The sequence below is a fragment of the Pundamilia nyererei genome, unplaced genomic scaffold (assembly GCF_000239375.1).
Source record: "Pundamilia nyererei isolate P.nyererei 1_Seehausen unplaced genomic scaffold, PunNye1.0 scaffold00081, whole genome shotgun sequence".
NCBI lineage: Eukaryota > Metazoa > Chordata > Actinopteri > Cichliformes > Cichlidae > Pundamilia > Pundamilia nyererei.
Genome location: NW_005187482.1, coordinates 829,936 through 855,529, shown reverse-complemented (window position 1 = coordinate 855,529; position 25,594 = coordinate 829,936). Strand labels below are relative to the sequence as shown.

Genomic DNA, 25,594 nt, shown 5'->3' with positions numbered 1-25,594 from the left:
TTTTTTTTTTTTTTTTTTTTTTTAATGTCTCAAGCAACCTCTTTTGTATTTATTACTCGATTCTGACGTCAGCCACACTCTTCTGTTAATTATTGAACTCCTCCTACCTGCCTTTTTGCCCTCTCAGGCCGGCATCGGAGTACTCCAGCCCCGGCCGTCCTCTAAGCTGCATTGTGGACGAGAACACGCCTATTAGCACGAACGGCGCCACGCCCACCACAGCGTTACCGCCGAGCAACGGCGACCAGCGAGCGCAGGAGAGACGGGTCCGTTCGCAGAGGCACCGCAACTACATGAGCAGAACCCATCTGCACACGCACCCTGACCTTCCCGAGGGATACGGTTAGTATTTGTGAACATGCGCACAGCCTGGTGAAAAGACTAAAAATGTCACATTTACATGCTTTTTGCAGGTTGTGCACCGTTCTGAGTAAGTGATTGCAGAAGATTGACAAACTGTCCTCATTTGCTGCAAATGCACTGAAAGAATTCCTATACGAGTCATGGCTTCCCATAATGCACAGGGCATTTCTTCTTCACTGTTTATTCACCACTCTGAACGTAATCATTAGTTGTGATTCATCTCTGGCTCTCTTCCACAGTTTGTCTCTAGTCCTTTCTTTTTCCCCTCACCCCCAACCGGTCTAAGCAGATAGCTGCCCCTCCCTAAGCCTGGTCCTTCTGGAGGTTTCTTCCTGTAAAAAGGGAGTGTTTCCTTCCCACTGTCGCCAAGCCATTGCTCATAGGGCATCTTCTGATTGTTGTTTCTCTGTTTTCTTTTCTGAATTTTTTATATCTTTTATCACTTATAATAAAATCATTCTTACTGGTGGCAAGAGTCATAAACTCCTACTCCTCCTGACAGACAAACAGGTTATTAACTAATCTGACTAATCAGTTCAGTTCTTTTGAAATGGTGAAGTTGAACTTGAGTTCTCTGAAAAGATAGTCTTCTAATCTTTTAAAAAAAAGTGATATAATTCAGTGCACTGTGCTAATAGTTCTGCACTTGACCCAGATTTTCTAATCTTAATGCAGATAAATCTCCAGCGAAAGCCGCCTCCACAACAAATAGTGCCATCATTCTACTGCTGTTGTGTTAATTGCTTGGCCCTCCTCCCTGCTCAACGCTGAGCCCAGCTAATCTGCGTCGTCATTCAGTCGGCCACTGCTCACATGACTCTGCAGTTCGACACAAGGAGCCTGAAATACTGGCTCCGTTTTAGACCATCTAATTGAATTGATCTAACTGTTAAAAGCTGGCTGCAGACACAGTCTTCCCCCCTCTGTTCCCCTGATTTTTTTGTTTTTTTGGAAGCAGACAATCAAACGCATTCATATAAAAGCAAACACACACAGGCTGTGTTTCCCTGCACAGCTCAAGGGAATTTTGTTTATCCTCACAGTAACATCATCTGCAGGATTTGGGAGCCAGAGCCATAGAAGCGTATCACAGCTTTGCCCTCAGTCCCTCAGATTAGGAGGCTCCAAGCATTGCTATGCTTGGTCCTCTACCTCCTTTGCTCCCCATCTCTGTACCTCTTTCTCTTAATCGAGTTAACATGAGTGCCAGAAGAAGCAACCTCGGCTGGACTGAAAACAAGTAAAGATTATGATGTTTAGGCATCAATTCATTCAATTTTTTCTGATGACACCAAAAGCTGCTGATTCAGAGAGTGACCTTTCATTTGCACATACAGCCAGTGTAACAAGACCGTGAGAAAGCCTCCTGTACTTGCTTAGCATGTCTGAATAAAGCTCTAAGGATCCTGTGGCTTAATTAAAGGAGCAGCTAGATCGAGGGGGGTTCATTGTACAGCCTGCAGGACAGAACAGACCTGCCAAAAAGATCCAATCTGGCCTATTTAGATGACTTTCCAGGGGGAGGGTGTATTTATTTATTGATTGATTTTTAAATTGGATCTATGAATTGACTTTACAATGTTGTTTCTTTGAGATTAGGCTTGAACCGGCCCATAAACTGAAACCGCACTTGGAGCTAGACAGATCCAGCAATATAAGTACGTCCTCACTCTGCCCTTACTTTGTTAATTCTTCGGGGTTTCACGTAAAACCTGTCAGCAGCTTTTTGGTTCCCGCATGAGCCAAGAGATGTCTGCCCGCGCCTCGAGCGTGCAGCGCGCTCATCGGCTAAGTGGTGGGTTTGTAAGGTCGTGTGTACGTGCGTATTAAAGTAGGCTAGCACAGCCAAAGGGATGCCAGCGAAGAGCTCTCTCTTGGCAAGCAGCTCCATGGAAATATATGTCATGCCATGATGAATGAGCTCACCAACTAAAGAGTCAGACATCCCCCCCTCCAGTCTCTCCAGCGTTCATCTCCCTGTCTCTCACCTCACCCCCTCCCTGCCGCCACTTTCAGGCTGCCTTTTGGGATCTCCACTGACTCGAGCAGTTTTTTAAACTCCATCTGTCTATCACGCTCGAATGCAGACGGGGGTCGCCCAGTGGCATACAAACTCAACTCTGTTTTTTCAAATTCGTCTGGATGATTTGATGCACATTTAATTGCCTAATCTAAGTGTTCAAGCTAACATATAATAAACGATTAATTGTATGTTTTTGTCTTACTACAGAGCAAAGGACAACACAGCAAGGACAAGTTTACTTCCTCCACACTCAGACAGGTGTCAGCACGTGGCACGATCCCAGGGTACCCAGGTATATTCTTCACAGGACGTCCAAATGCATACACATAACACTAGTTTAAAGCCAAAAATGCTTCTAGAATAAATGTAGTCAAACCTGTTGCTTGGCTCCAGTTTTCATGATATGCTGCTAGAATCAAAAGTTTCAGGTCACTGCACACAGACTGTCTGTGGTAGACAATTGGCTATTTTAATTGGGGGGAATAGGAAAGACACTTATCATTTATCCTTCTTTCTTATACTTCACGGTCCCCCTGACAGAATCCATAGCTCGTGTTATTCCCGGTCGCCTTGCAGTGCGCCGTAAACCTGGAGCTGATTATGAGCCTAACATGCTGTGAGAAGACCCATGTCACGGGGCTCTGAGAGCAATTCGGTCCTCTGGCATGAGTACCGAAAGGCCCGAACCACATGGCCAACAGCACACAGGTCTCACTCAGTCATACCAGAGGCTGTTGAGTAACACCCGCTGAGGCATGTGCATCTTATTGATTACCATATTCTGAAAGAATGCACAATCTCTAAAATGTGTAGAAACAGACTTCAGTGCGCTCGCTCAATAAATCACGACTGATCACTTCTGTTTTGCATCCAATGAGATTATGAGTGATAGAGGATGTTTTTATTGGTCTAGATAGGAGCCTGTCAGGAGCCACAGCTTGTGAGGCTCTGGTCACTTTGGCTTCAAATCTTAAAAACTGAAAGGTTAGCGCCAGCGTAGCTGCAATTTCTGAACGTCTTGGTCTCCCTGGAGTCCAGCTGAAAGGCTGAAGGGCAGCTGTAAATAGTTTTAGATGGGAGGAAGAAGAAAAACAGAATAAAAGTGATTTCTCAGACATTCAGAATCCCGCTGTCTGCTTTAATTCTTTTCAGTGCTTAGTGCTTTCACGTGTTTCATATCTACCCTACATTAAATGTGCGCTTTCTAACTCTTTGTTTGCTGTTTTCGTACACCTCAGAGATCTGAGTAATGTAAACTGTGAGGAACTGGGTCCTCTACCTCCGGGATGGGAAATACGGAACACGGCAACCGGGAGAGTGTACTTCGTCGATCATAACAACCGAACCACACAGTTCACAGACCCGCGCCTCTCCGCTAACCTGCATCTAGTCCTAAAGTAAGCATGGGACGCTTCAATCGGGGAAAAATGTGAAATAGACCGATGCAAAAGCAAAGATTTATTTTTCTTTCCATTTCGTCTCTGCAGTCCAAGTCCAAATGGTTCTCGAGGAGGCATCGAGAGTCAGAATGTCAGGTAAGGGTCGGGCTTTGTGCCAGCAACACACACACACACACCCACACACACACAAGCAGACACTGCCAGACTTCATTCGTATAGTTTGCCTCCCTCTGAGCCAATGTTTTTGCCCCGGGATCCTGCGTGTTCACCACCTGCAGACGTTCAACACCCAGCGCACTGCTTCTGCTGAGCAGACGTCTGTGAGCACTCACCCACAGAAATACATACACAGGGCACTTCCCCCGCACGCTCTTTCTTTTCAAATTTCCAAATTCCTCAGTCCATGCAGAGGGTTTTGATCGTAAAGGCGTTTTAGCACACTATCCGTCACAAAGCTGTCTTTGGCCAGACATCAAATAGCAGAGTGGAAACCGAGGCTGGCGTGTCTGCGGCCGAGCAGCGTCTCAACGTCCAGGAGGCGAAGCATAAATTCTATGCCCAAAGTAAATGAAGGAACTGTAATGGCCCGCGCTCGGTGCATGTCGGCGTGCGGGGATGCACATGCTCAGAATTTCTTCCCCTGCGCAGCTGTTCAAACACACACTGCGTAGAAGCATCAGCAGCCGCCGTAGAATTACCCAGAGGCCTTTGCTCTGCAAAAGCTGCAGAAGTGTACGGGCGCTTTGGTGGGCTTTCTCCGGCTGACCTCATTCCTGCTCCGTGCAGAGATGGAATGCATCGACACGGAGATCATGTTTCTTTCTTCTTTTTTTTCCCTCCTTCTCTTTTCTGATGGATCAAAGGACGTGTTTGGGCTTTTGGATTAGCTGGGCCCTGTGGCCCTCCTAACAAAGTTTAAAAAAAAATAAAATTGGTTGCTTTGCATGCCACTTTTTGTTTATAATAATTTGTCATAAGCATAATTATGACCAGATGTATAAAGGAGAAAAAACGGAATTTTGATTGTGTATAAATTATGATATGAAGATTAGCTAATAAGTGGGTGTGTGTTTTTAAAGTAAGATAGAAAAATGTCTGCAGTTATTGGAGTTCTTGTGCTGTGTGGCTCCTCTTTTTTTGTGTGCGTGTTACTCAAGAACACTTGGACCTTGGTCTGAGATATGCAAAACCTCCATAAATCTATGTTAATCCTTTCTCTTTACAACTACCATATAATAGATCATCTATAGGCTTTTTTACGTTCTGTCACAGCTTTGGAATGACTTTCTAACTTGTGACAAAAGTCTGGAAAACACATCATTCTTCGTGCATTTCCTTCAAGACATCTGCCTTCTATCAGATTTTTAAAAAATGTTCACCCTCCGTGTGCTGTCACCCCAGAAAAATGTTTGAGATATATATATATATTTATATATACATCTGTCAGTGTTATAGTTTATTGCCCTCTTTTTATTTGCTAAAGAAACATCCTGAGCATCAAGAGTGTGGTTTTGGTTAAACTTCCTCTGTGATGTTGCAATCCTCTGCAGATTCCAGCCGCTTGAATGGTCAAGGTCACTGTCCAATAGGTAACCGAATCCTCGTCTGGTTTTAAGACCTGGCTGCAGAATTGCCCGTCTGTACAGTTGCATGAGAAATGATATTAGCCTCTCAGACGTTTGTGATTTGTTGCACAGCGAAAACATTGCTTTTATTGCAACAACTTGTCTTTGCAGTGAGCGTCTTCAGGTAACATGCACCAGAGTCGTGCTCCTCGGTGAGCTTTTGGAAGGAGAACAGAGCCGTAGGGCCGACGACTGTGAGCGAAAGAGACGGAGCAGGGACGTTTTGATTTATGGGGGAAAGTGCAGCGAGAGATGCTTGTGCCTCCTCTCCCGCTCCTTCCCTCCCAACATCTGAGTGTCTACAGTATTTTGGGCTGTCAGGAGAGTGCCCTTCCTGCCTTCCCTCCCTCTAAGTCTAGTCTGCAGGAAATAAAGGGCTTCACAAGGAGGTCTTCAGTGTCCTATGGGGCCCTGTGGCTTTCTGGGATAGCAGGAAGTGATTGAAAAGCCAAACTGGATTCTGCCTGGCAGTCACCAAAACCAAACTCAGTCACTTTTTCAAGAAGTTGTCATTGTGGTGCAGGGGAATGCAAGCTGTTGGGTGGATAGTTTAAGGTAGTAGTGCTGAGCTAAACGAACTCTGGACACGTTTTTAGGTCTCCTACCTGTGTTTCTTTGCCTCACTGAAAACCTGATAAAAGTTGGCGTGGACATGATTGTTTTAACCTTGGCGTCCCTTTTGAGTGTTACTTCCTACATAGCCATACTGTGCCCGCAGACTGTGGTGTGTGTGTGTGTGTGTGTCAGCCACCCTCTGTGCTCAGCTCCACAGTCTGGTGTTTATGACCCTGCTCATGCCTGCCCCCCCCGGGCCACTGAAGTGCAAAAGGCCACTGTGTAAATAATCCTTTAGTGAAGGCCTCATAGAGGCTCTTTTGACTCTGTGTGTGTGCTGTGTACCCCCCTCTGAGGCGTTCTTCCCAAACCAAACTCAAAAGTTGTATTCTACACTGGAGTCGGGAGCTTGGTCATCATTAGCCTCAGACAAAGATCACAGTCTCGCTATTGATCGGGCGGTAAGAACTTTAAAAGGCAGCAGTGTTTAAATTAAAACATTAGTGTTTTATTCTCTGCTTACTTTATACTTATGTAGAGCAGTCTGATGCAGACATTTAGATCTAAAGAAGATTAACATGACCACCCAGTGCTTTGTGAACGACCTCTGTTGGATGAGATGGTGAAGCTATTACCTAGCGAGCTGAAACATATAGACATAGTACTAAGTAACATCAAATAAAATACCCAAACTGTCACACAGACTCACAGGTGGGTTGTAGTTACAGTTAACCATACCACAGGCCATCATTCTTGACAGACAAATGCTTCAAAAAAACATCAGCCGCACGATTCAGTTCAGTGCCTTAACTGAAAACAAACAGCCTACTCACCTCCAACCCGTCAATCAAAGTGGCCGTGTTCCTAATAATGCACAATTTGAAGCTTTTATAGTTTAAAGAGCGAGTTATAAAGAAAAACACTGAACACTTGTCAAAAATGAACCATAGAAACTCTTTAATTGTGAACATTTTCAAATACTTTGGTCTTAAAATTAGGTAAATATGGCTTCAGATGTACAACGCCCAATGCAGATGCAGTGTGTCAAAATCCAACCTTTTCACTGGTTTCATAGGAATTAAGAGAGTAATGGCAGCCAGGTGCTGCTAATCAAGTGTAGTTTGTTAACTGATGATTAGCAAGGGTGAGGGTCTTCATATAAACTGAGGTTTTGTCAGTTCGGGCCTTTCAGGTGTGTGTTAACACAATGCCATGGAGGAAAGAGACCAGCACTCATTGTAATTAAGCAAATGTTGCTGCCCATCAATCTGTGAAAGATTGGTTTTAAAACCCATCATTCTACATTCGACAGATGGATGGATGTAATATTACAAATATGTAATATTACAAATATGTAATATTTGGTGAAAATCAAACGCAGTGGTGTGGAGGCGTGATGATTTGGGCTTATTATGGGACCTGGGCACCTCACAGTCACTGAGTCGACCATGAACTCCTCTGTATACCAAAGTATTCTAGAGTCAAATATGAGGCCGTCTGTCTGACAGCTAAAGTTTGGCTGAAATTGGGTCGTGCAAAAGGACTCTGATCCCAAGCACAGCAGCATTGTGCCGTTATTAGGATGCACTTAATTTTTTACACATTCCTTCTGCATTTCGGCTGAATGTTTGTGTATTAATAACGACACAGCGTAACAATATGTGACCTTTTATTATTCATCCCAGGTTGTATTTGGCTGAGGCTATGTCCACACTAGCCTCAGAACGCTCCACGTCCACACTAGCCCGGATAACTATTGTTTTCACAGAGTTGTGCGTCTACATTGAAACGGCTGAAAACGCTTACGTTCCAGTACTGTGCATGTGTGAAACGCAAGTAGATTCGACCTGCCTCATTACTGTCTGCTGTTTATTTACTTTCCGGCTCTTTGAAGCGTCGCTGCAAAATGTCGAGGAAAAGCACCGAGTTTTTTAAATGCGCCAACAATGAGGTGGAGTTGTTGCTGCGAGTAACACAAAAGTACAAAGTTGCAAAAGCGAGTGAGAATTAAAGAATTTGAAGAAAAGCTATCTGGAGCATGTACAAACTGATATTAATCTTTGATAGGACTGTCAAAATTGAGAGCAAACAAAACAACTGCTGTATAATGCCCTCCGCTATCTTAGTTTAATTGGTCACACGACTAAAATGTGTCATCCTTTTCGAAAAGGCTCCGGGTTCGCTGTCCACACTGTGAAGCGAAAACGGCATTAAATGTATGCGTTTTCAAGAGCGTTTTCAAAACGCTGCATTTTCCTTGAACTAAAACGGCGTCTCAATGTGGACGGGAGGCCAAACCGGAGAGGAAAAGATGCATTTTGAAACGAAAACGTATTAGCGTGGACGTAGCCTAATTTTAAGACCATTTTCGTGTTGTGATATGTAAGACTTTAGACCTGACTGGGGAGTAGCTTTAGTGAAGGCCGACTGTGACTCTTCTGTTTAGCTGTATAGATCCATGCTTTTCTTTTTCCCTTCCACACAACATTTTCCATATGCCAAAGCAGACGGCAAATCCTGCCTTGACTTACTTTTGACCAAATATCTAGTTGCTGCTTTTCTACTTTGTAGGCCAGTATGCGGTATGATAGCGTGTGTAGGCTTTTCTCTCGCCGACTGTTGGTGACAAACTTTTGGACTTGTCAGAATGTGCCTGCACATCTGAGGGATGGCCTTGAGGACCTTACATTAGCTCAAGTTTATGTGATGAGTCAAAAACAACAGAGTATGTTTTTTTTTTTTTTAAAAGACAGTTTTCAATTCAGTCATCTCTGTGTGCGAGGTTTCTGCCAGGTGTGGGGGAATGTATGCGTGCGCACGTTGTGATGTCTTACCTCCAGTAATCCCACCTCCACCTACTGTATGTCTGTGTGTATGTGAGGAGCTGTTTGACTTGATGTTCTTCCCAGATGACCTCAGTGTGTTTACTCCTCATTCCCTGCACTCAGCAAAGGACTAAAAAAGTACGCGTTTTTGAGCCTTTTGGCTTTTCTCTTGTTATTCTTGCACTAGTGCTTGCTTATTTTTCTCTCAAGCGATGTGTGTCTTTTTGTCTCCTTCTTTTGGCCCGTTCTCATCTTCCTCTGCCTTTCCGTGTGATCTTTCCCCTGCAGTCGTCAGAACCAGTTGAAGGATCAGGCCCAGCAGGCTCTGGTGTCCCCCGGTCAGCTCCCCGAGGAGGCCGAGTGCCTCACGGTGCCCAAGTACAAGCGAGATCTTGTTCAGAAGCTCAAGATCCTTCGCCAGGAACTGTCTCAGCAGCAGCCTCAGGCCGGCCACTGTCGCATTGAGGTGTCCCGCGAGGAGATCTTTGAGGTGAGTAGGGAAAGCAAAAGTCCTCGTTACAACTAAAGCTTGCATGTTCAGAAACTGGTACGTGATTTAAACCAGGAGAGTATTCACTTGAGAGCCAGAGCATGTGCGAAACATTTGAAATGAGATTGTGGAAATAATAAATGCGCTCCGTTGCACAACCACCTGATCCTTTAACCTAAAACTCCAGCCAACATATTGACATTTGGCAAAAAAACCCCTCCAAAAACACAAAACAATCAATGCCCTCAATTTCTCCATAATGCTACAAAATTACATGCCTTGTAAGTTGAGCAACTACCACAATTACTTGTGTACCCGCTGAGCAGCTTGTAATTGCACACGTTATTTATAGGTATTTTTCTCCCCTGTTCTCCGTGTGTGCTCCCATAAAGGTCGTTGCCCATAGCAGTTTGGCTGTAAGAGCGATTTCTCTCTCACACACACACCTGCACGCACGCACACAGTTATCTATGATGTGTGAAGGCAGTCTGTTCAAAATCTAAAGCAGACCCTCTTGTTCGAGATGAAGTACATTTTCTCAGCGGGGGAGGGTTTTTTGGGGTTTTTTCTCCTTCTTCGTTTTTTTTCCTCCCGTGTCTTATGACGTGCAGGGCCTTCACCAGAACAACAACACCTGCAACAGACTGCATGACCCTCATAAAATATGCACTGGAATGTGCTGGAACAGCCACGTCTGTTAATCTGAACGAAGACATTTTTGTTGGCTGATCTCGATGTGAGCGAGAGAGAGGGTGGAGGTGGGGGGGAGGCAGGGCAGAGGACATCTTGAGGTTGAGCGAGACATAACTGCATAGTTTCTCCAGACCAGCTGAAGCATTAAATTATGAGTGAACAGGCGAGTGTTAGGCGGTGGACTGTCAGAGCTGTCTCCGTGTGTGCTTTTTCGGCACAGATAAGACATTCCCAGTTCTTCCCCAGCACCCTTCAGCTGTCTGCTCCGTCTGGAGGGCACAGCGGAACCTGGCTGTGGAAGAGGCGGTGTTATTATAGTCTTACGGCTGTGTTTATTATAACTGCCCCTAATCCACTTTAAATGAACCCCCCCCACACGACACTGTGAGCCGGTCGCACGTGGGAGGAACGCTGATTTAGGTCGTCCTAAATCCTTGGAAGCAACTGCTAAAAAACCAAAAAAATGCACTGCCATATTAGCATAAAAGACCTCAACATGGCTTCTGAGCCATTGCCTTTCATTTCAATGGCCACAAAAGCTGCAGGTGTAGGATCAGCGGTCAGGGCTGTGTTCTTGTTTGTGTTTCATGACCAGAAGGTAACGGGGGAACTGGCCACGCGCGATTTTTGACAGCGGCCGCAGCATTACGCGAGTCTTCTCAGTGACTCTAACATCAGCATCTAGCTAAGTCGACACTGTTCCTGACATGTTTGTGTCTGCGTTGCAGGAATCCTATCGGCAGGTGATGAAGATGAGGCCAAAGGATTTGTGGAAAAGGCTGATGGTGAAGTTTAGAGGTGAAGAAGGGCTCGACTATGGAGGAGTGGCGAGGTAAAGAGTTTGACCAACTGTGAATACGGCATCTGCCTCCTGTTACCCGTCTGTTTTGTTGTTAGGTGCTTTTCCTGTTTAGGTCTGGGATTACAGTGCAGAGAGTGTAACTGCTTTCTGTTCTGTTCTTCCATGCTTGTTGTACCCCCGTGCAGGGAGTGGCTCTATCTGCTGTCACATGAGATGCTGAACCCGTACTACGGCCTGTTCCAGTACTCCCGTGATGACATCTACACTCTGCAGATTAACCCCGACTCTGCGGTCAATCCTGTGAGTTGCACATATAACCTGCAGCCATGTTGGAAATATGCTTTTAGAACCAAGTGTCCACAAAAAAGATGGGATTTTCTTTTTCTTAAATAAATAAGTAAATAAACACACATAAACATCTTTCTTATTTCCTCTTTTTTCTTCTTCTTCCTTCTTCTTCCTTCCTTCCCCTTCTGCCTTCTTCTTCTTCTTTCTTCTTCTTCTTTCTTCTTCTTCCTCTCTTTTTTGTCTTTTTCATTCTTTCCTTTCTTCTTCCTTCATTCCTCTCCTTCTTTCTTTTCGTCTCCTGATTTTTTTTCTCTCTTGCTTGGTTCCTTTAGATGTTGCCACTGTCACACCAAGGCCGTCCTCTTTCATAACAGCTTGCTGTGCAGCTGCCATCAGGGACTTCTTGGCGTTTTGTCTTACCTTACACGGCGTCATTGCGCTATGTTTAAGCTGGTGTCATTTAACATTAATTAGCACTTTCATGTTTGCGTGAGTGGAGAAGCAGCCTCTGCGTAGTGTGGTTGAGATGTAGGTTCACCTTCGTTATTTATCTTCTGCCATGTAGAAGTAGCTTCATATTACTGTACATTCCTCCTGTCAGAGAGGTGTGTGTTTATGTTGAGCACAGTCTGGGGGAAGAGTCCAAAATACACTGTGAACATTCACGTCTGCAGATAACTCGCCGCCATCTATTCATTTGGAAACTGAAGTTTGTTTTGTCTGCCTTCAGGAGCACTTGTCATACTTTCACTTCGTGGGCCGTATCATGGGAATGGCAGTGTTCCATGGCCACTACATCGATGGGGGCTTTACTTTACCCTTCTACAAACAGCTGCTGGGTAAACCCATCACCCTGGATGACATGGAGTCTGTTGATCCTGACCTGCACAACAGTCTTGTCTGGATCCTGTACGTACAAGTCAGAGCAGCGTTCCTTTTCTTTTCATTTTTTGTTGTGATTTCTGGATCATTACAACACATCACTCACAATTTTATTCCCATTATGTCAATACATGTTATGCAAAGGGGTGGGGTGGGGGGGTATAACTGTGTTTACTTCTTCTAACTTTGATGACAGCGCCCCCTATGGTTTAAAACCAGTTTTTACATCAGTGGTCTGTTAATCACATATTTTCAGACTCATCAGAGTCAGAATACTTTAATAATCTCTAAAGAAATTATGTAATGTGACATGATGTCAGGGCATTACTCCGGCTTAGCATTCTACCTGCTGGGTTTACTCATTACCACTTATTTAAAATGTTACATTACTAATGATGCCTTTTTTTTTTTTTTTTAAGCCTGTTTTGACTCTTCAAAAGTAATTTAAAGGTTTATCGTCCTCCAGGGATAATGACATCACAGGTGTGCTGGACCACACCTTCTGTGTAGAGCATAATGCTTATGGAGAGATCATCCAGCACGAGCTCAAGCCCAATGGGAAAAGCATCTCCGTCACCCAGGACACAAAGAAGGAGTACGTGCGGCTTTACGTAAACTGGCGTTTCCTGCGAGGCATAGAAGCCCAGTTTTTGGCTCTGCAGAAGGGCTTCAACGAGGTCATCCCCCAACACCTTCTCAAGGCTTTTGATGAGAAGGAGCTAGAGGTAGCTTAACATCTCCTTATTTGTGTGAGGATGTTATGTTGCTCAGCTTAGCTTGTGAGTCTGTGCACTCTAATTGAGGACTTTCTCTCTCTCTCTCTCTGTAGTTGATTGTGTGCGGCTTGGGTAAAATCGACATCAACGACTGGAAGTCCAACACACGACTCAAGCACTGCACTCCAGACAGCAACATCGTTAAATGGTTCTGGAAAGCTGTGGAGTCTTTCGATGAGGAACGCCGAGCCCGGCTGCTGCAGTTTGTCACCGGTTCCTCCAGGGTCCCCCTCCAAGGTTTTAAGGCTCTCCAAGGTAATACCATTCAGGATGAAAACATGAAACACAGGTGCGTGTTGGAGTGTTTGCGTGTTGGAGTGTTTGCCTGTCTCTGTCTGGATTTCTGCGACTTGATATGCACCCTGGTCCGTCCTGGCAGACAGATCTGTGCACAGACACATCACCCTGGCATGAGCAGTACACAGCGATCCACATGCTGACAACACCTTACATAACGTGATCGTCCTGTCTTGAGTAAAATATCTGCAGACGCCAAAAGACAACTCTCATTCTTACATTCTTAAGGAAGGAAAAGAAGGAGAAAAGGCTGAGATATGCTGAATTACACAAGAACTAAATGAGAGTAAACAGGTCTGATGGAGTGATGAATCCACATTTGGTTCAAATCATTGTCAGTATATATGGAGGAGATCAGGAGAGAGGTACAGCAGTGGGTCTCTACACCCATCTGTAAACCATTATGGAGGCTCTGTCATTGTTTGAGGCTGCATTTCAGCTAATGGTGTTGGAGATCTTATTAAAACTAATTATGAACACAGAAAAGTACCATCAGATTTTGATCCAAAATACAAACTTATCTAGAAAGCATCTGATTGGCCACAGCGTAATTTTTTCAGCACAACAATGATCCCAAACACACAGCCAGTGCGGTAAAAGCAAACCTGGATACACAATCACACAATGGAGCACAATTAGTCGTGCATTGGCCTCAATGTTACTGAAGCAGAGAACAGAACAAAGGAAACATCCAAAGAAGAGCTTTGAATGTCCTTCAGGAAGCCTGGAGAACTATTCCTGAAGACTACTTAAAGAAATGACAAGAAGCTGCCTAAGAGAGTTTAGACTGTGTTGAAGAATAAATGAGGTCGTACCAAATATTGAATTCAAGCTGGTTACAAATTGTAAAAACTGTTTTGTTTTTTTTAAATTATAGACTACATTTCCATGTTTGTTCTGTTTATGTGGTCCTCAGTTCTACACAGTACAATGCAGGTATGTAAATATCCTTTTTATTGCTGTTGTATACAGGTGCTGCTGGCCCCCGACTCTTCACCATTCACCAGATTGACGCCAGCACAAACAACCTGCCCAAAGCCCACACCTGGTGAGCAAACTGTTGACATTATAATAGTTTTAGTCCTCTCGCTTTAAGACTCGTTGCTCCGGCGTTGACCCACGATCCTAAACTCCATCTTACCCTCTGTCTTCCAGCTTCAACCGGATTGACATTCCTCCCTATGAGAGCTACGACAAGCTGTACGACAAGTTGCTCACTGCCATCGAGGAGACGTGCGGCTTCGCTGTAGAGTGAGTCTCCGACGCTGGCGGAGCTCACTGACGACCAGAAGCAATGTGGTTCGGCCACGATGAGCACCCGTCCATTCCAACTGGGGTTCATTGATGGATGCTTCACAAAGGGGTGCTCGAACTTCCCAGAGGACAAGCTAAGGGGGAGGGTGGGCAAAGAAGACCTCAAAATGTCACCTGACTCTGGGTATTTTTTTAAAGACACCCCCCCTGCCCCCTAGCCCTCCTTAATATCTTATTTTTATCTTTGAAAAGGATCTCTTCAGCTGCTAATAACTCAAAACTATTTACTAACTTGTTGAACTGGCAAAATTTGCTGGCTCTTCCCTTTTTCTAAGTTCATTTTAGCATTTAAAAAAAGAAACATATTCCATGTAGCAATTGTCGATCTTGCCAAGCAGAAAACAAGGTCAGTCCGCTCTGAAACAATGGCCACTTTAAACAAGACTGTTGTTTGCTAGAGCACAGGGTCACAAGTGGTTACAGCACAACTACTTGGAAACACTAAATTTGGACGCCGAGAGTGCGTGACTCGGGCTGTGTGGTGCCTCGCGGCGATCACGCTGGGGTTATCTCTAACGCCAAGGATGGGAAAACTGGGGATGTGCGTGGATGAGAAGGGCAGGACTCGAGACTGAATTACAATCGACGGTTTACAACCTTCTCCAAAGACAGCAGTGGGGGACCAGCGCTCCTGTGTCTGCATACCCAGAAAGCCTGTTTTCACCAGTTTTGACAACTGTCCGTGTTCAGAAAAAAAGAGTAAATGGATGAATGGCTTGAAATGTGTTATTTTTATATAACAGGGAAAATTGAGAAAGAAACACTAAAAAAAAAAAAAATCTATATAATATATATAATTTATTGCTGTTATATTTCAGAAACCCCTTTCCATTGTTTCAGAAAAATAAAATCTTTGTTAAGTGTTGCTGTTTAAATTATAGAAGACAAATTGTGAAAAACAAAAATTAAGCTTGACTCAATCTCACTAAAGAATGCTGTGGTTTATCTCTCGCCGTGACCCCTCGCACTGTACGAGGAGACGTTTGTCAGAAAGGGCAAAACAAACAAGGTCTTTGACACACATGCGATGTCCTCTCAGTGCCATAGCTGTTCTGAATGAATGGATCTTTGCAAATATTGAGCTTACCCTTTAAATTCTACTGATTTTCATCCTGGAGCGACAGACGTGGTGATGTGAGCCCCCACCCCCTTTTTTTGAATTTTTATTTAAACAGTCATTTGTAGCTGGGCTATATTAATGTCACAATGCCTGCCATTCATTTCTAAAGCTGTCCAAACTCTGTTGGTGTCTTCTTTGCGCTGGCTCCATATTGCTATTGTTTTTTAGTTTTTTAAAAAGAAGAAGAAAAAAGAAAAACCTCTACTACCTTGTAGCCACGTGGTGCTAAATAGCATTAACACTTGTCTTGTATCGGCATCCTCGCTCACTGACATACTACTGCTTAAAGTGCACAATACACTACTCGCACTCATTACCTGTTTGTGGACACCAAGAGCTCTACTCAGCCACGTTCTCAGGAGATGTCAAAAGTAGTTTGGGATGTTGGTTTGATTTGAAATGAATTCTATTTGTCTCGATTTCCTGAATGTTTAAGGGGACCTATTGTGTTTTTCCTTCTTTTGTGTCATATATCTGCTGTTACAGTGGGTAAAGTTTCAAATGTAGAGGTCACAGAGTAATCCTTGTAAGCCCAAACCTCAGACTTCTCACTGCTAAATGTTATGTTTTATGCTTCTTTTTCTAACACTCCTGCCTCTGTGTGAGTCACTGAGGAGAGGATGCTCAGACACACAGCCCCGCCCACCTATTAAAGTAAAGCTGGCTTGTTTCAGATGGTGGATTGGACTGAGGCGGGTGCACTGGGCCCAGGATCATTCTGAGCTGTGAAATCATGCAAAGCTACTCTAGTAGAATCCCATAATAGGTCCTCTTTAAGGTGTTTAAAAAGTCATATTTTCAGTGTGCCCACAGAAAAGCATAAGCGCACACTCACTGTCGCATGTCTCCATCGTTTGTTTGAACGTGAACTAAAATGAGACAAGTCCTGTGTTTTTTGTTTTTTAGCCTGCTTTCGCTACGTTTTAATCCAGACGGGGGGGGTGGGGGGTGTTTTCTACAATTTTTGAAAATGAAACTCTTGAATGTTTTTAAAAGATGCTGCCTGTCTAGCAATCTCTACGACCGTGGACTGTTCTTAACGTTTGCATACGCTTGAAAAGAAATACATTTAGACCGAGTGCTCGCAAAGTGAAAAGTGTCCTCAGATGGTGCTTTTTGTACAGTAATTAAAAATATCGTTCGTATATGTGGATCAAACCAACTGTAATTTATCTTTTAACTTAAGCAGAAGAAGACGTTTTTTTCTTGAACCGAGTAGAGGAATTGCACACGAACAGATGGAGGTTGCCTCTTCTTCGGCGACCTCTGTGCCAGATACTCATTCACCTTTAAGTCCAGTGCACAGGCTCATTTGCCCAATTGTCTTTCTACACTACGTCGCTCAGCAACGCCCCACAGCTGCCTCTCCATTGAACTACACTTTTTATTCAATAAGTTGAGAGATGCCGCTTTTTTTTTCTTTTTTTTTAATAGCATGATCCACTAGCAGGACTATATCTCTCATAGCTGACTGATGCAATTTGATGTATGTTAACACTATCATTTTGTAAGAGTATTTTATTTTTGTGTGTAATTAGTTCTAATTAAACTTGCCTTTGTCTAACAATGTAAGGCCTTGTACAAACAGATGTCCTGTGGTTTCTTCAAGAAGAGTGTTTTGATTATGATTAGTATCGGGGTGGGGTGGAGGGTACTTCAGGTAGTATTGATCTAAACAATCACTTTATTTCAGTTTGATTGCATCATTAGCACCATCTAATATAAGAATAGCTCATGTGGGTGTGCAAAGTCTTTATATGTGAATGGGATAAGGCTGTGACCACCCACTGAGACCACTCCAGATTAAACGGCTGGTACTTGGCTGGGGAGGGGGGTTTCAACTCCTCCTGTAGATTGGTACAGGAAACTGACCTGTTCTCACTCTGGGGAAAAATACTTGTGTAATATAGGGAGAATGTAGGTCACACTGGTTGTGGCTTTTACACGTTTAGACATACAGATAAGAAGGAACCAGTCTAAACAAAGATGTGTAGATGTAAAAAAACAACCAATGGGAAAGTCAGCGGGGTATGCAGAGATGGCCTTTTAGCAGCAGCATGTAGAGGACAGTGATGTACATGATTTCCACAACCAGTATTTAAAAATAAAACCCTGTCAGACAGTATCCAGCTTCTTTAGTTACTGGCCTGGTGAATTCATAAATAGCAAATCACTGTAATCCAAATAAAGGTTTGTGGGGGGAAAGTCGCAGAGATCAAGTGTTTCCTGGCTTGGGGAGAGAAAAATGGCCTGTGTCAAAGCCCAGACCTAAGTTCTGATTTATAATGGCACCCTAGACACTAACAAGATGTGGCTTTATCAATTTCGGCCCATTGAATGGTTTTGATCTTGGGGAGTGCAAATAAATGTAAAGAAGGAAAAAGAACATTAGACTTTTCTATGTGGGTTTGGGTTCAAAATGTTGACAACACTGGTAATGGAGAACTGGATTATGCCTCACTTATCTTAACTAGCCAGTTAAGTCGAATATTGCTGGGTAAGGTAGTTCTTTGTTTTTATATTCATCGGGCCCCAATGTGACCAAATATCAAAGAGAAATTAAAAATGCATGTCGTGGAAGAGTTCGGGTCTTACAAAGTTACAGCTCCCTAATCAGAGACACAGATTTGTTTAGTCTCTCTTTGTTAACGGTTATCCAAATAATGCTCTGTATTCTTTTGTTGCTATGGGATAATTTCCTGTCGGGAAAAAACGCTTTTCCCTACTCTTTAAATATTTTCTCTGATTATTACAATACTATTATTATTATATCACAATATTTTCTAGTTATTCGTTCGAGTACATGTAAAACACAAGTTTACACGTGCTGCGCGGGGTGTGGCTGACTGTATACAACATACGATCAAACAAACAAAAAAAGTTTATGTGGTGAAACCTCTAATGACGTCACTTACAGTAATAAGTCGGGAGTTCAAGCAAGCCGCGTGACCGCTTTTCTGTCTCGTACATATTCTTCCGCCAGTATATGCTTCAGTAACCGAGGTCAAAGCGATCCTGAGTTTTTTCCTTTTCTGACTTGTGCTTTACGATTTAAGAGAGATTTTTATAAGCATGTTATTCAGGAATAAAACACGAAAAACATTTCTTTGAGTTATTATTTCTGAAGCCTTTCTGACGTTTCTTCTATTTTGCCAAGCTTAGCTTCTAAAATAGATTTAGTAAAACTCTCGGAATGCAAAGACAGCTTATAGCTTAAAAGTTATGGTGAGTTTACTTCTTTGTTGTGTGTTATTGTGTGTTTTATTCACATTTTGAGCATTAAAAGTCGAACCCCGTATGGCGGATGAATACATTCCGGGGGGGGGGGTGGAACTTCCTCTTGTTATAAAAACCGGACCCCGTTTTTGCGATACCGGCATTTCAACGTCAGTGCCAGTCGGAATTTTTCAGTCGGCAGGCCAAGTCTGTTGTATTTATCCTTTTAATTTATACGGTTTGTATACAAAATGCCTGGATATTCCGACAGAGATCGTGGCAGAGACAGGGATAGAGGGTAAGTACATTATTTGATATATTTAGACTTTATTTTTTAATCACCGTCTAGTAAAAATGTCCAAAGGCTTTCATAGTCGAAAAAAAGAACCACTCAGCTCAATATTGTAGTTTTTGTCGATGAAAAAACAGGCAGAATTTACCTAAATTAACAGAAAGTGTCTCGCTTTGGAAAAACAGGGTTTTGACCGGTATATTTCAAACCCAAGGCCTAGGCCGGTGAGAGAAGCCCGCTGTCGTTGTCTTTGGCTCAAGGCCTAGTTTGGCCTCGTGCCCTGGCACACTGGGTTTTCGTTAGCTTCAGGATACGTTAGCAAATTCGGAAGGAAGCCGGGAGCTAATTCAAAATGTTGGTGATCGGAATATCTTGGCCTCGCGTCCTCCCCACCTTTTGTGATTAAATCTAGCCTTTTCTGAGAAATGATTGTGGTCAGCGCGAGTGATGTTAGTAATGCTAGCACAGCTGGCTAGTCGGCTTTTCGCCATGTGGTAGCGTGAATGCGGATACAAAATGCCGGCTTTTTCGCCCCCTCTTTGTTCCTCTGCTGGCTGGAAAGTATATAGCAGCTATGTAATTTCAGAGAATGACGCAGTTAATAAGAAGTTTTCTATATTATAATAGTCGGTGTCTAAAGTGACAGCGCAAGTCGTATTTTTAATAATAACTGTAAGGAGACTGAGTTAAAAAAAAAAACTTACACAAAAACTACTTTATTAATTTCAGTTATGGCGGTGGGCCTCCTCGTTTCGGTGGAAGCCGTGGTGGTGGTGGCGGTGGAGGAAAGTTTGGCAATCCCGGTGACCGACTGCGGAAGAAACACTGGAACCTGGACGAGCTCCCCAAGTTTGAGAAAAACTTCTATCAGCAGCATCCAGACGTTGCCCGGAGGTCTCATGTACGTATGACATGTTTTGTAACGCCTCCCGACATGTGCTCTGCCCTGCACGTGTTAGAAGTTATGCAATTGGTTGTAACCACTGATCTTATTTTTCTTCACTCTTTGCAGCCAGAGGTTGAACAGTACAGGAGATCCAAAACAATTACAGTGAAGGGGAGGGATTGCCCAAATCCTATCATGAAGTTTCATGAAGCAAGCTTTCCCTGTAAGTTTGAAAACAACTTAGTGAGATGGTATTGCAAAAAGGTTAAATTATTTCAATTAACATTTGATTTCTTTCTTCTTAGCATATGTGATGGATGTCATCAACAAACAGAACTGGACTGAACCTACACCCATCCAGGCTCAGGGCTGGCCTCTGGCTCTTAGTGGCATGGATATGGTTGGCATTGCTCAGACTGGTTCTGGCAAAACTCTTGCTGTAAGTTCAGTATTGTTTTGTCTTTAAACAAATTGCAGCTTTAATCATCTGAGCTGACCAGATGATTTAATATTTCCTTGATACTTTTCTTACCTATGAAACTCTTTTGACTTGCAGTATCTGCTGCCTGCAATCGTTCACATCAACCACCAGCCTTTCTTGGAACGTGGAGATGGTCCAATTGTAAGTAACGACATGCTTTCCGTGTGTGTGTGTGTTAGCTTCAGTACTGGCTTGAGTAGGGGTTTTCGTGTTTTCTTTCTCAGTGTTGAAGTTGTGTAGCCTCCCTGAGCCATTTGTAAAAAGCTATTATCTTCCTCTAACAGTGTTTAGTGCTTGCGCCAACACGTGAGCTGGCACAACAGGTGCAACAGGTGGCCGCTGAATATGGCAGAGCATCTCGTCTAAAGTCCACCTGCATCTATGGTGGTGCACCTAAAGGACCCCAGATTCGTGACCTGGAAAGAGGTACTGTTGCTTATTTTTATTTTTGGGGGGGCGGGGGTCAAGTGCTTGCCCTGTATAGTTAAGATGTTAACTTCTCATTATTACTTTAAAGGTGTGGAGATCTGCATTGCCACTCCAGGCAGACTCATTGACTTCCTGGAGGCAGGAAAGACCAACCTCCGTAGATGCACGTACCTTGTGCTTGATGAGGCTGACAGAATGCTGGACATGGGCTTTGAGCCACAGATTCGGAAAATCGTTGACCAAATCAGAGTAAGTTTCTGCATATGTATCCAAGTAGACTTGTTGGAATAAAGTGATTCCCTGCTAGACATGTAATGCGTTGCAATTTTTTTTTTTTATATATATTTGCAGCCTGACCGACAGACTCTGATGTGGAGTGCCACTTGGCCCAAAGAAGTTCGCCAGCTAGCTGAAGATTTCTTGAAGGAATATGTTCAGATCAATATTGGGGCACTGCAGCTCAGTGCAAACCATAACATCCTGCAGATAGTGGATGTGTGCAATGATGGCGAGAAGGAGAACAAGTGAGTAACTGTTCTATAGTAAAGTGCCAACTGTAAGGTGACAGGATGTGTTGCTCAGTTTTACTTACGGAGTGTCTGATTTCTTGTAGGCTCATTCGTCTGCTTGAGGAAATAATGAGTGAAAAGGAGAACAAGACCATCATCTTTGTAGAGACTAAGAGGCGGTGTGATGACCTTACCAGGAGGATGAGAAGGGACGGGTAAGTGTTAAAACTAAACTACTGCTTTAAAGTACTGCTTTTGCTGAGATGTAGTAACACAACTAAATTTGAACCCTTGTTTACTTTTAGATGGCCTGCTATGGGAATCCATGGAGATAAAAGCCAGCAGGAGAGAGACTGGGTGCTCAATGGTAAATTTAAACCACTGGTTGAACTGAGATTCAGAATAAAAAGTGCACATCATGGTTGAGTCTTACAGCGTTTGGTTTCTGTTTTCTAGAGTTCAAATATGGGAAGGCGCCAATTCTCATTGCCACAGATGTTGCATCCAGGGGTTTAGGTCAGTATCCTCCATGATGTGTTTAATACCTATATTGTACCTCTAAAAAGAGAGTGTATTTGCTTTCTTTAACTTTTCTGCTTCTTTCTGAGTTTCTCCCCTGGCCTTAAGGAGCAGTCTATGTGGCAGGGCCTTGGCATGACAAGCCCAGGTATCCAGAGGGGGAAGGAGGATTCTTGGAGGTGTCCCGACTGGCGAGGCACGGGTCTCCCAGTTGTGCAGATGTACAGAGGTGACCAGGCCCAAGTGCAGAATAACGCTCTGGCCTGCCTAAAAGAGGGGGAAGTTGAAGGACTCCCCATATGCTCATCTGTTCTCTGGCAATGGTTTGGACTGCTTCACACACCCAGGCTCTAACTCTCCCAGCTCGAAGCCCACCAACACAGCCTCTGATTGTCTTGCATTTGTTTGGGCATGGCAAGTCATTAGTCATATTAGGTGCTTCCTTATTAGACTTTTAAAAGCATGGGTGGCTTAATGTTGCAGTTTCCTAAACTTCTGTCTGAAGAGCAGTCTGTCAGATCGGTCATACCTTCACCTCTGTAAAGACATGGCTACTGGCCCTTTTGGTGACAGTGGGACATGCTAGTTGGACAAACCTGGACAAAATCCAAGCTCACACTCCTCCCTCGCCTGCGTTTCAAAGTCATGTCGAGACCTGCCAACGAGAGACATTGTGATCAAGTGAACAGTGGGTCTGGAAAAGCTGAGAAGGGGTGCACTTGTAGACATCCTGCAAATGGGTTCAGAGCTACAGTTTCTTGCCAAGAGACGCACATGTGAGCTTTAAAACAAAGGTCTCATGTGTGCGTAACAAAGGGACCTCGGTAAAAGCTAGTTGAAGCACACTCGGAGGCAGTAGTGTGCATAGCAGCCCTACTGTGTAGCGACATGAGGTCACTTGACAATATGAGGGGCGTGTTCTGCAATGGGAATGGACTAGTGAATGCATACTCCAAGAATGGTAAGGCTGCTGATCCATTCTTTTTTGTGTGGTTTGGCAGTTGCTTAGCAGGGAAGGTTTTTATTTTCTCACTGGATTAGGAGCTAACGGAGTGTGCATCGTTTCTCTCTTCCCACCGTAGTCTCCCCGAGGATTATGTGTCTAATGCCAGTCAATTTGCAGCCTTTGTGGGTTAACCAGCAATCCCACCGTCATGACCGTACTAACTTGCCCTCTTTTGTTTTTGATCCGGTTGTTGTGGTGGCGCCGGTGCACATTTTGTGTGCTGTCCTCTTTTTATGCCACACTGCAACATTACAGATGTTGAAGACGTCAAATTTGTCATCAACTTTGACTACCCCAACAACTCCGAGGACTATATCCACCGCATTGGCAGAACGGCTCGTAGCCAAAAGACAGGCACAGCCTATACCTTCTTCACACCAAACAACATGAGGCAAGCCGGCGACCTCGTCTCTGTGCTTCGAGAGGCCAACCAGGCTATCAACCCAAAGCTCCTCCAAATGGCAGAAGACAGAGGAGGTAAATCTAATTGGTGAGATACAAAAATGGTGATGAGTCTCTTTAACCCGCTCCTCCTTTCTTTTAAGATTAATTTCTTTATCACGACTTGATCTTTGCATCAACTTTGAGTTTAAATTGCTTTCACTAAAACGTGTTCCTGTATCGCTTTTCTAATGTTGCCACATCTCTTTTTAGGTCGTTCAAGGGGAGGCAGAGGTGGTGACTATCGAGATAATCATCGAGATAGGTATTCCTCAGGAAGGCGCGATTTTGGCAATTTTAGGGACAGGGACAACAGAGGCTTTGATAATGGACCAGCTAAGTCTTATGGCATGAGTTCTCAGAATGGAGGCTATGGGGGCAACAACGGCAATGGCTTCAATGGAGGAAGCTACAATGGTAACGGACAGTCAAACTTTAGTAGTAACCAGACTGGGTCATTCGTAGGCCAGAACAACTTCCAGGGCCAGCAGTTTGGTGCTGGTAAGGCTGTTGCGCAGAATGGTGTGAGTCATCCCCAATTCCCCTTCCCCCAGGGACAGGCTCCGCCACCGCCGCAGCAACAGCAGCATCCTCCACCGTCACTGGTGCCGTACCCCATGCCTCCTCAGTTCTCACAGTAAACTTGTCGTACACTTGAAAGAAGTAATTTATTGCTTTTTGTCTGAGTTGTATACTTGATCCAGATTTTTTTTTTTTTTTTTTGTATTTACACAACAGGGTTACAACAACTCCAACCTCTGTCAAACCTTTTTAAGATCTGCAGTGCAGCACTAGTGATGTTGCACACATTTTTCCTAATGCTATTTAATTTGTTACATTCCTGTTTAGTTAAAATTTTGTACTAGGTAAATACAAATGTATCAGTTTTCACGTGTATCATTGAAAGTGATGTTAAGTTCCTTTCTTGAAAGTGCACTGCATGATCTTTCAAATAAACTCCTGAAAAGACAGTTTTGTGTCTCCTTTACTACAACATGAATGTTGCTGAGTCATTAGAGGAGCGGTATTAGTATGACTCTCAATGTCCAGATGTCAGGGTCTTGCAAGAATTCAAGCGAAGTGTGCAATCAGGTACAACAATCCCTTAAACCAGCATTTAACCTAATGACAATCAGGTGTCATAGGGTTTTTGTGTTACTGATGTTGCCATAACAGGAGTAAAAATAAAAATCACCTTGCTTAATCTAGTTGCTGAAATAGTATTTGTTTTGCAGGGAGGGTGGTGCCAGGTGAAGGCAAAATGGTTAAAAGGGTTTCATCCCACCACAACTTAATGACAGTGTTCATAAAACATGAGTTTTGGGTTTGTATAAATGCATTAATGTTAAATTTTGAATACCTGTGGAGCTGCTAGTAGGCTGAGATGAAGCAATGTCTACATCTGCTGGTAGAGAATTGAATAGCAAAGGTGATTTCTTGTCTACTTCAAGTTAGGTTTTACTGCAGTATGAGCAGAGTAACGACTACTGGGCAAGCTTTTCCATGCAGTGCTCTACTTGACTATCAGCAAAATCTGTTTTTGCTGATAGTCTTTTTTTGTTTTTTTGTTTTTTTTGCCTGTCCCGTTTGGCTCTTTTACCATCAGAATTGTTGTCTAAAGGCAAACAAAGATGCCCAACGGATTTACTTTACCAAATTGACCATCCCAGCCTTGCCGTAATGGTCCATTTGATTCACCTTTTATTGTTTATTTTCACTTACTGAATACGGGACAGACTTGACTGGGGGAAAGAAGGGGAGAAAGAAAGAGGGAAAGAGAAACAGCTGAGAAGAGGGACGGGGGAGAAGGGCAAAAAACAAACCAAAAGAACGGGCAGAGAAAAAAAATGCATATATCGATCACCTGGATCACCTGCTGAGAAAGAAAAAAGAAAACAAGCAGAAGAGAACAAGAGTAATAGAATAAACAACATCACAATGATATATGGGAATATGACAGTAAATACTAAATATTAAACATTATTGTGCAGCACATAAGATCAACAGAACACAGTGTGCTTTGAGGTAGGAGCCAAAAAGGGTGTAGTTTGTGGGTGTGATCACCCGTGTGTACACCTGTGAGCATGGACGTGCTTGTTTTTTGTTTTTTAAAAGGTTCCTTCATGTAATAATCTGCTAGAGGGTGTGGGGGGGCCACAGCCTCCTCTGCACCCTGGTGACATACCCCTACTCCAAGGCCCTGCATGTGTGGGTGGTTGTGGTGGAGCGGGAAGAGGGAGGAAACTGGAGATGGGGAGGGAAGGGAGGGAGGGGCAAGTGACCCCTCCCTGGGGCCAGCTCCCCCGCTGACCCCAGTAGGCACCCCCATACTCCGCGACCCGCCAGGGAAAGGGGGCCCAGG

General features: G+C 43.8%; 2 protein-coding genes across 3 annotated transcripts in view; both read left to right on the top strand.

Moving 5' to 3' along the window:
• The window catches only part of LOC102197404 (E3 ubiquitin-protein ligase SMURF2-like), a 52,729-nt gene extending 37,674 nt beyond the window's left edge, over window positions 1-15,055 (top strand). The window contains exons 6-17 of the mRNA XM_005738115.1: window positions 97-342; window positions 2,594-2,678; window positions 3,625-3,783; window positions 3,874-3,921; window positions 9,080-9,281; window positions 10,703-10,806; window positions 10,962-11,076; window positions 11,795-11,973; window positions 12,413-12,671; window positions 12,776-12,977; window positions 13,992-14,067; window positions 14,175-15,055. Coding sequence (XP_005738172.1) covers window positions 97-342; window positions 2,594-2,678; window positions 3,625-3,783; window positions 3,874-3,921; window positions 9,080-9,281; window positions 10,703-10,806; window positions 10,962-11,076; window positions 11,795-11,973; window positions 12,413-12,671; window positions 12,776-12,977; window positions 13,992-14,067; window positions 14,175-14,274 — 1,775 coding nt within the window. The 3' untranslated portion in view covers window positions 14,275-15,055. The remainder of the gene's footprint in view (window positions 1-96; window positions 343-2,593; window positions 2,679-3,624; window positions 3,784-3,873; window positions 3,922-9,079; window positions 9,282-10,702; window positions 10,807-10,961; window positions 11,077-11,794; window positions 11,974-12,412; window positions 12,672-12,775; window positions 12,978-13,991; window positions 14,068-14,174) is intronic.
• Window positions 15,056-18,808: 3,753 nt separating this feature from the next.
• ddx5 (DEAD (Asp-Glu-Ala-Asp) box helicase 5) lies at window positions 18,809-24,203 on the top strand. Of its 2 annotated transcripts, none has more exons than XM_005737995.2 (13): window positions 18,809-18,967; window positions 19,691-19,862; window positions 19,974-20,070; window positions 20,153-20,286; window positions 20,404-20,469; window positions 20,613-20,754; window positions 20,846-21,006; window positions 21,109-21,281; window positions 21,371-21,481; window positions 21,572-21,633; window positions 21,723-21,782; window positions 23,047-23,268; window positions 23,446-24,203. In XM_005737995.2, the coding sequence occupies exons 1-13, from the start codon at window positions 18,921-18,923 to the stop codon at window positions 23,871-23,873; spliced, it is 1,875 nt and encodes a 624-aa protein (XP_005738052.1). In that variant the 5' UTR covers window positions 18,809-18,920; the 3' UTR covers window positions 23,874-24,203. The 2 variants fall into 2 exon arrangements, with proteins under 2 accessions (XP_005738052.1, XP_005738053.1); XM_005737996.2 differs by having other exon boundaries at window positions 23,047-23,281; window positions 23,446-23,535.
• The last annotated feature ends 1,391 nt before the right edge of the window (window positions 24,204-25,594 follow it).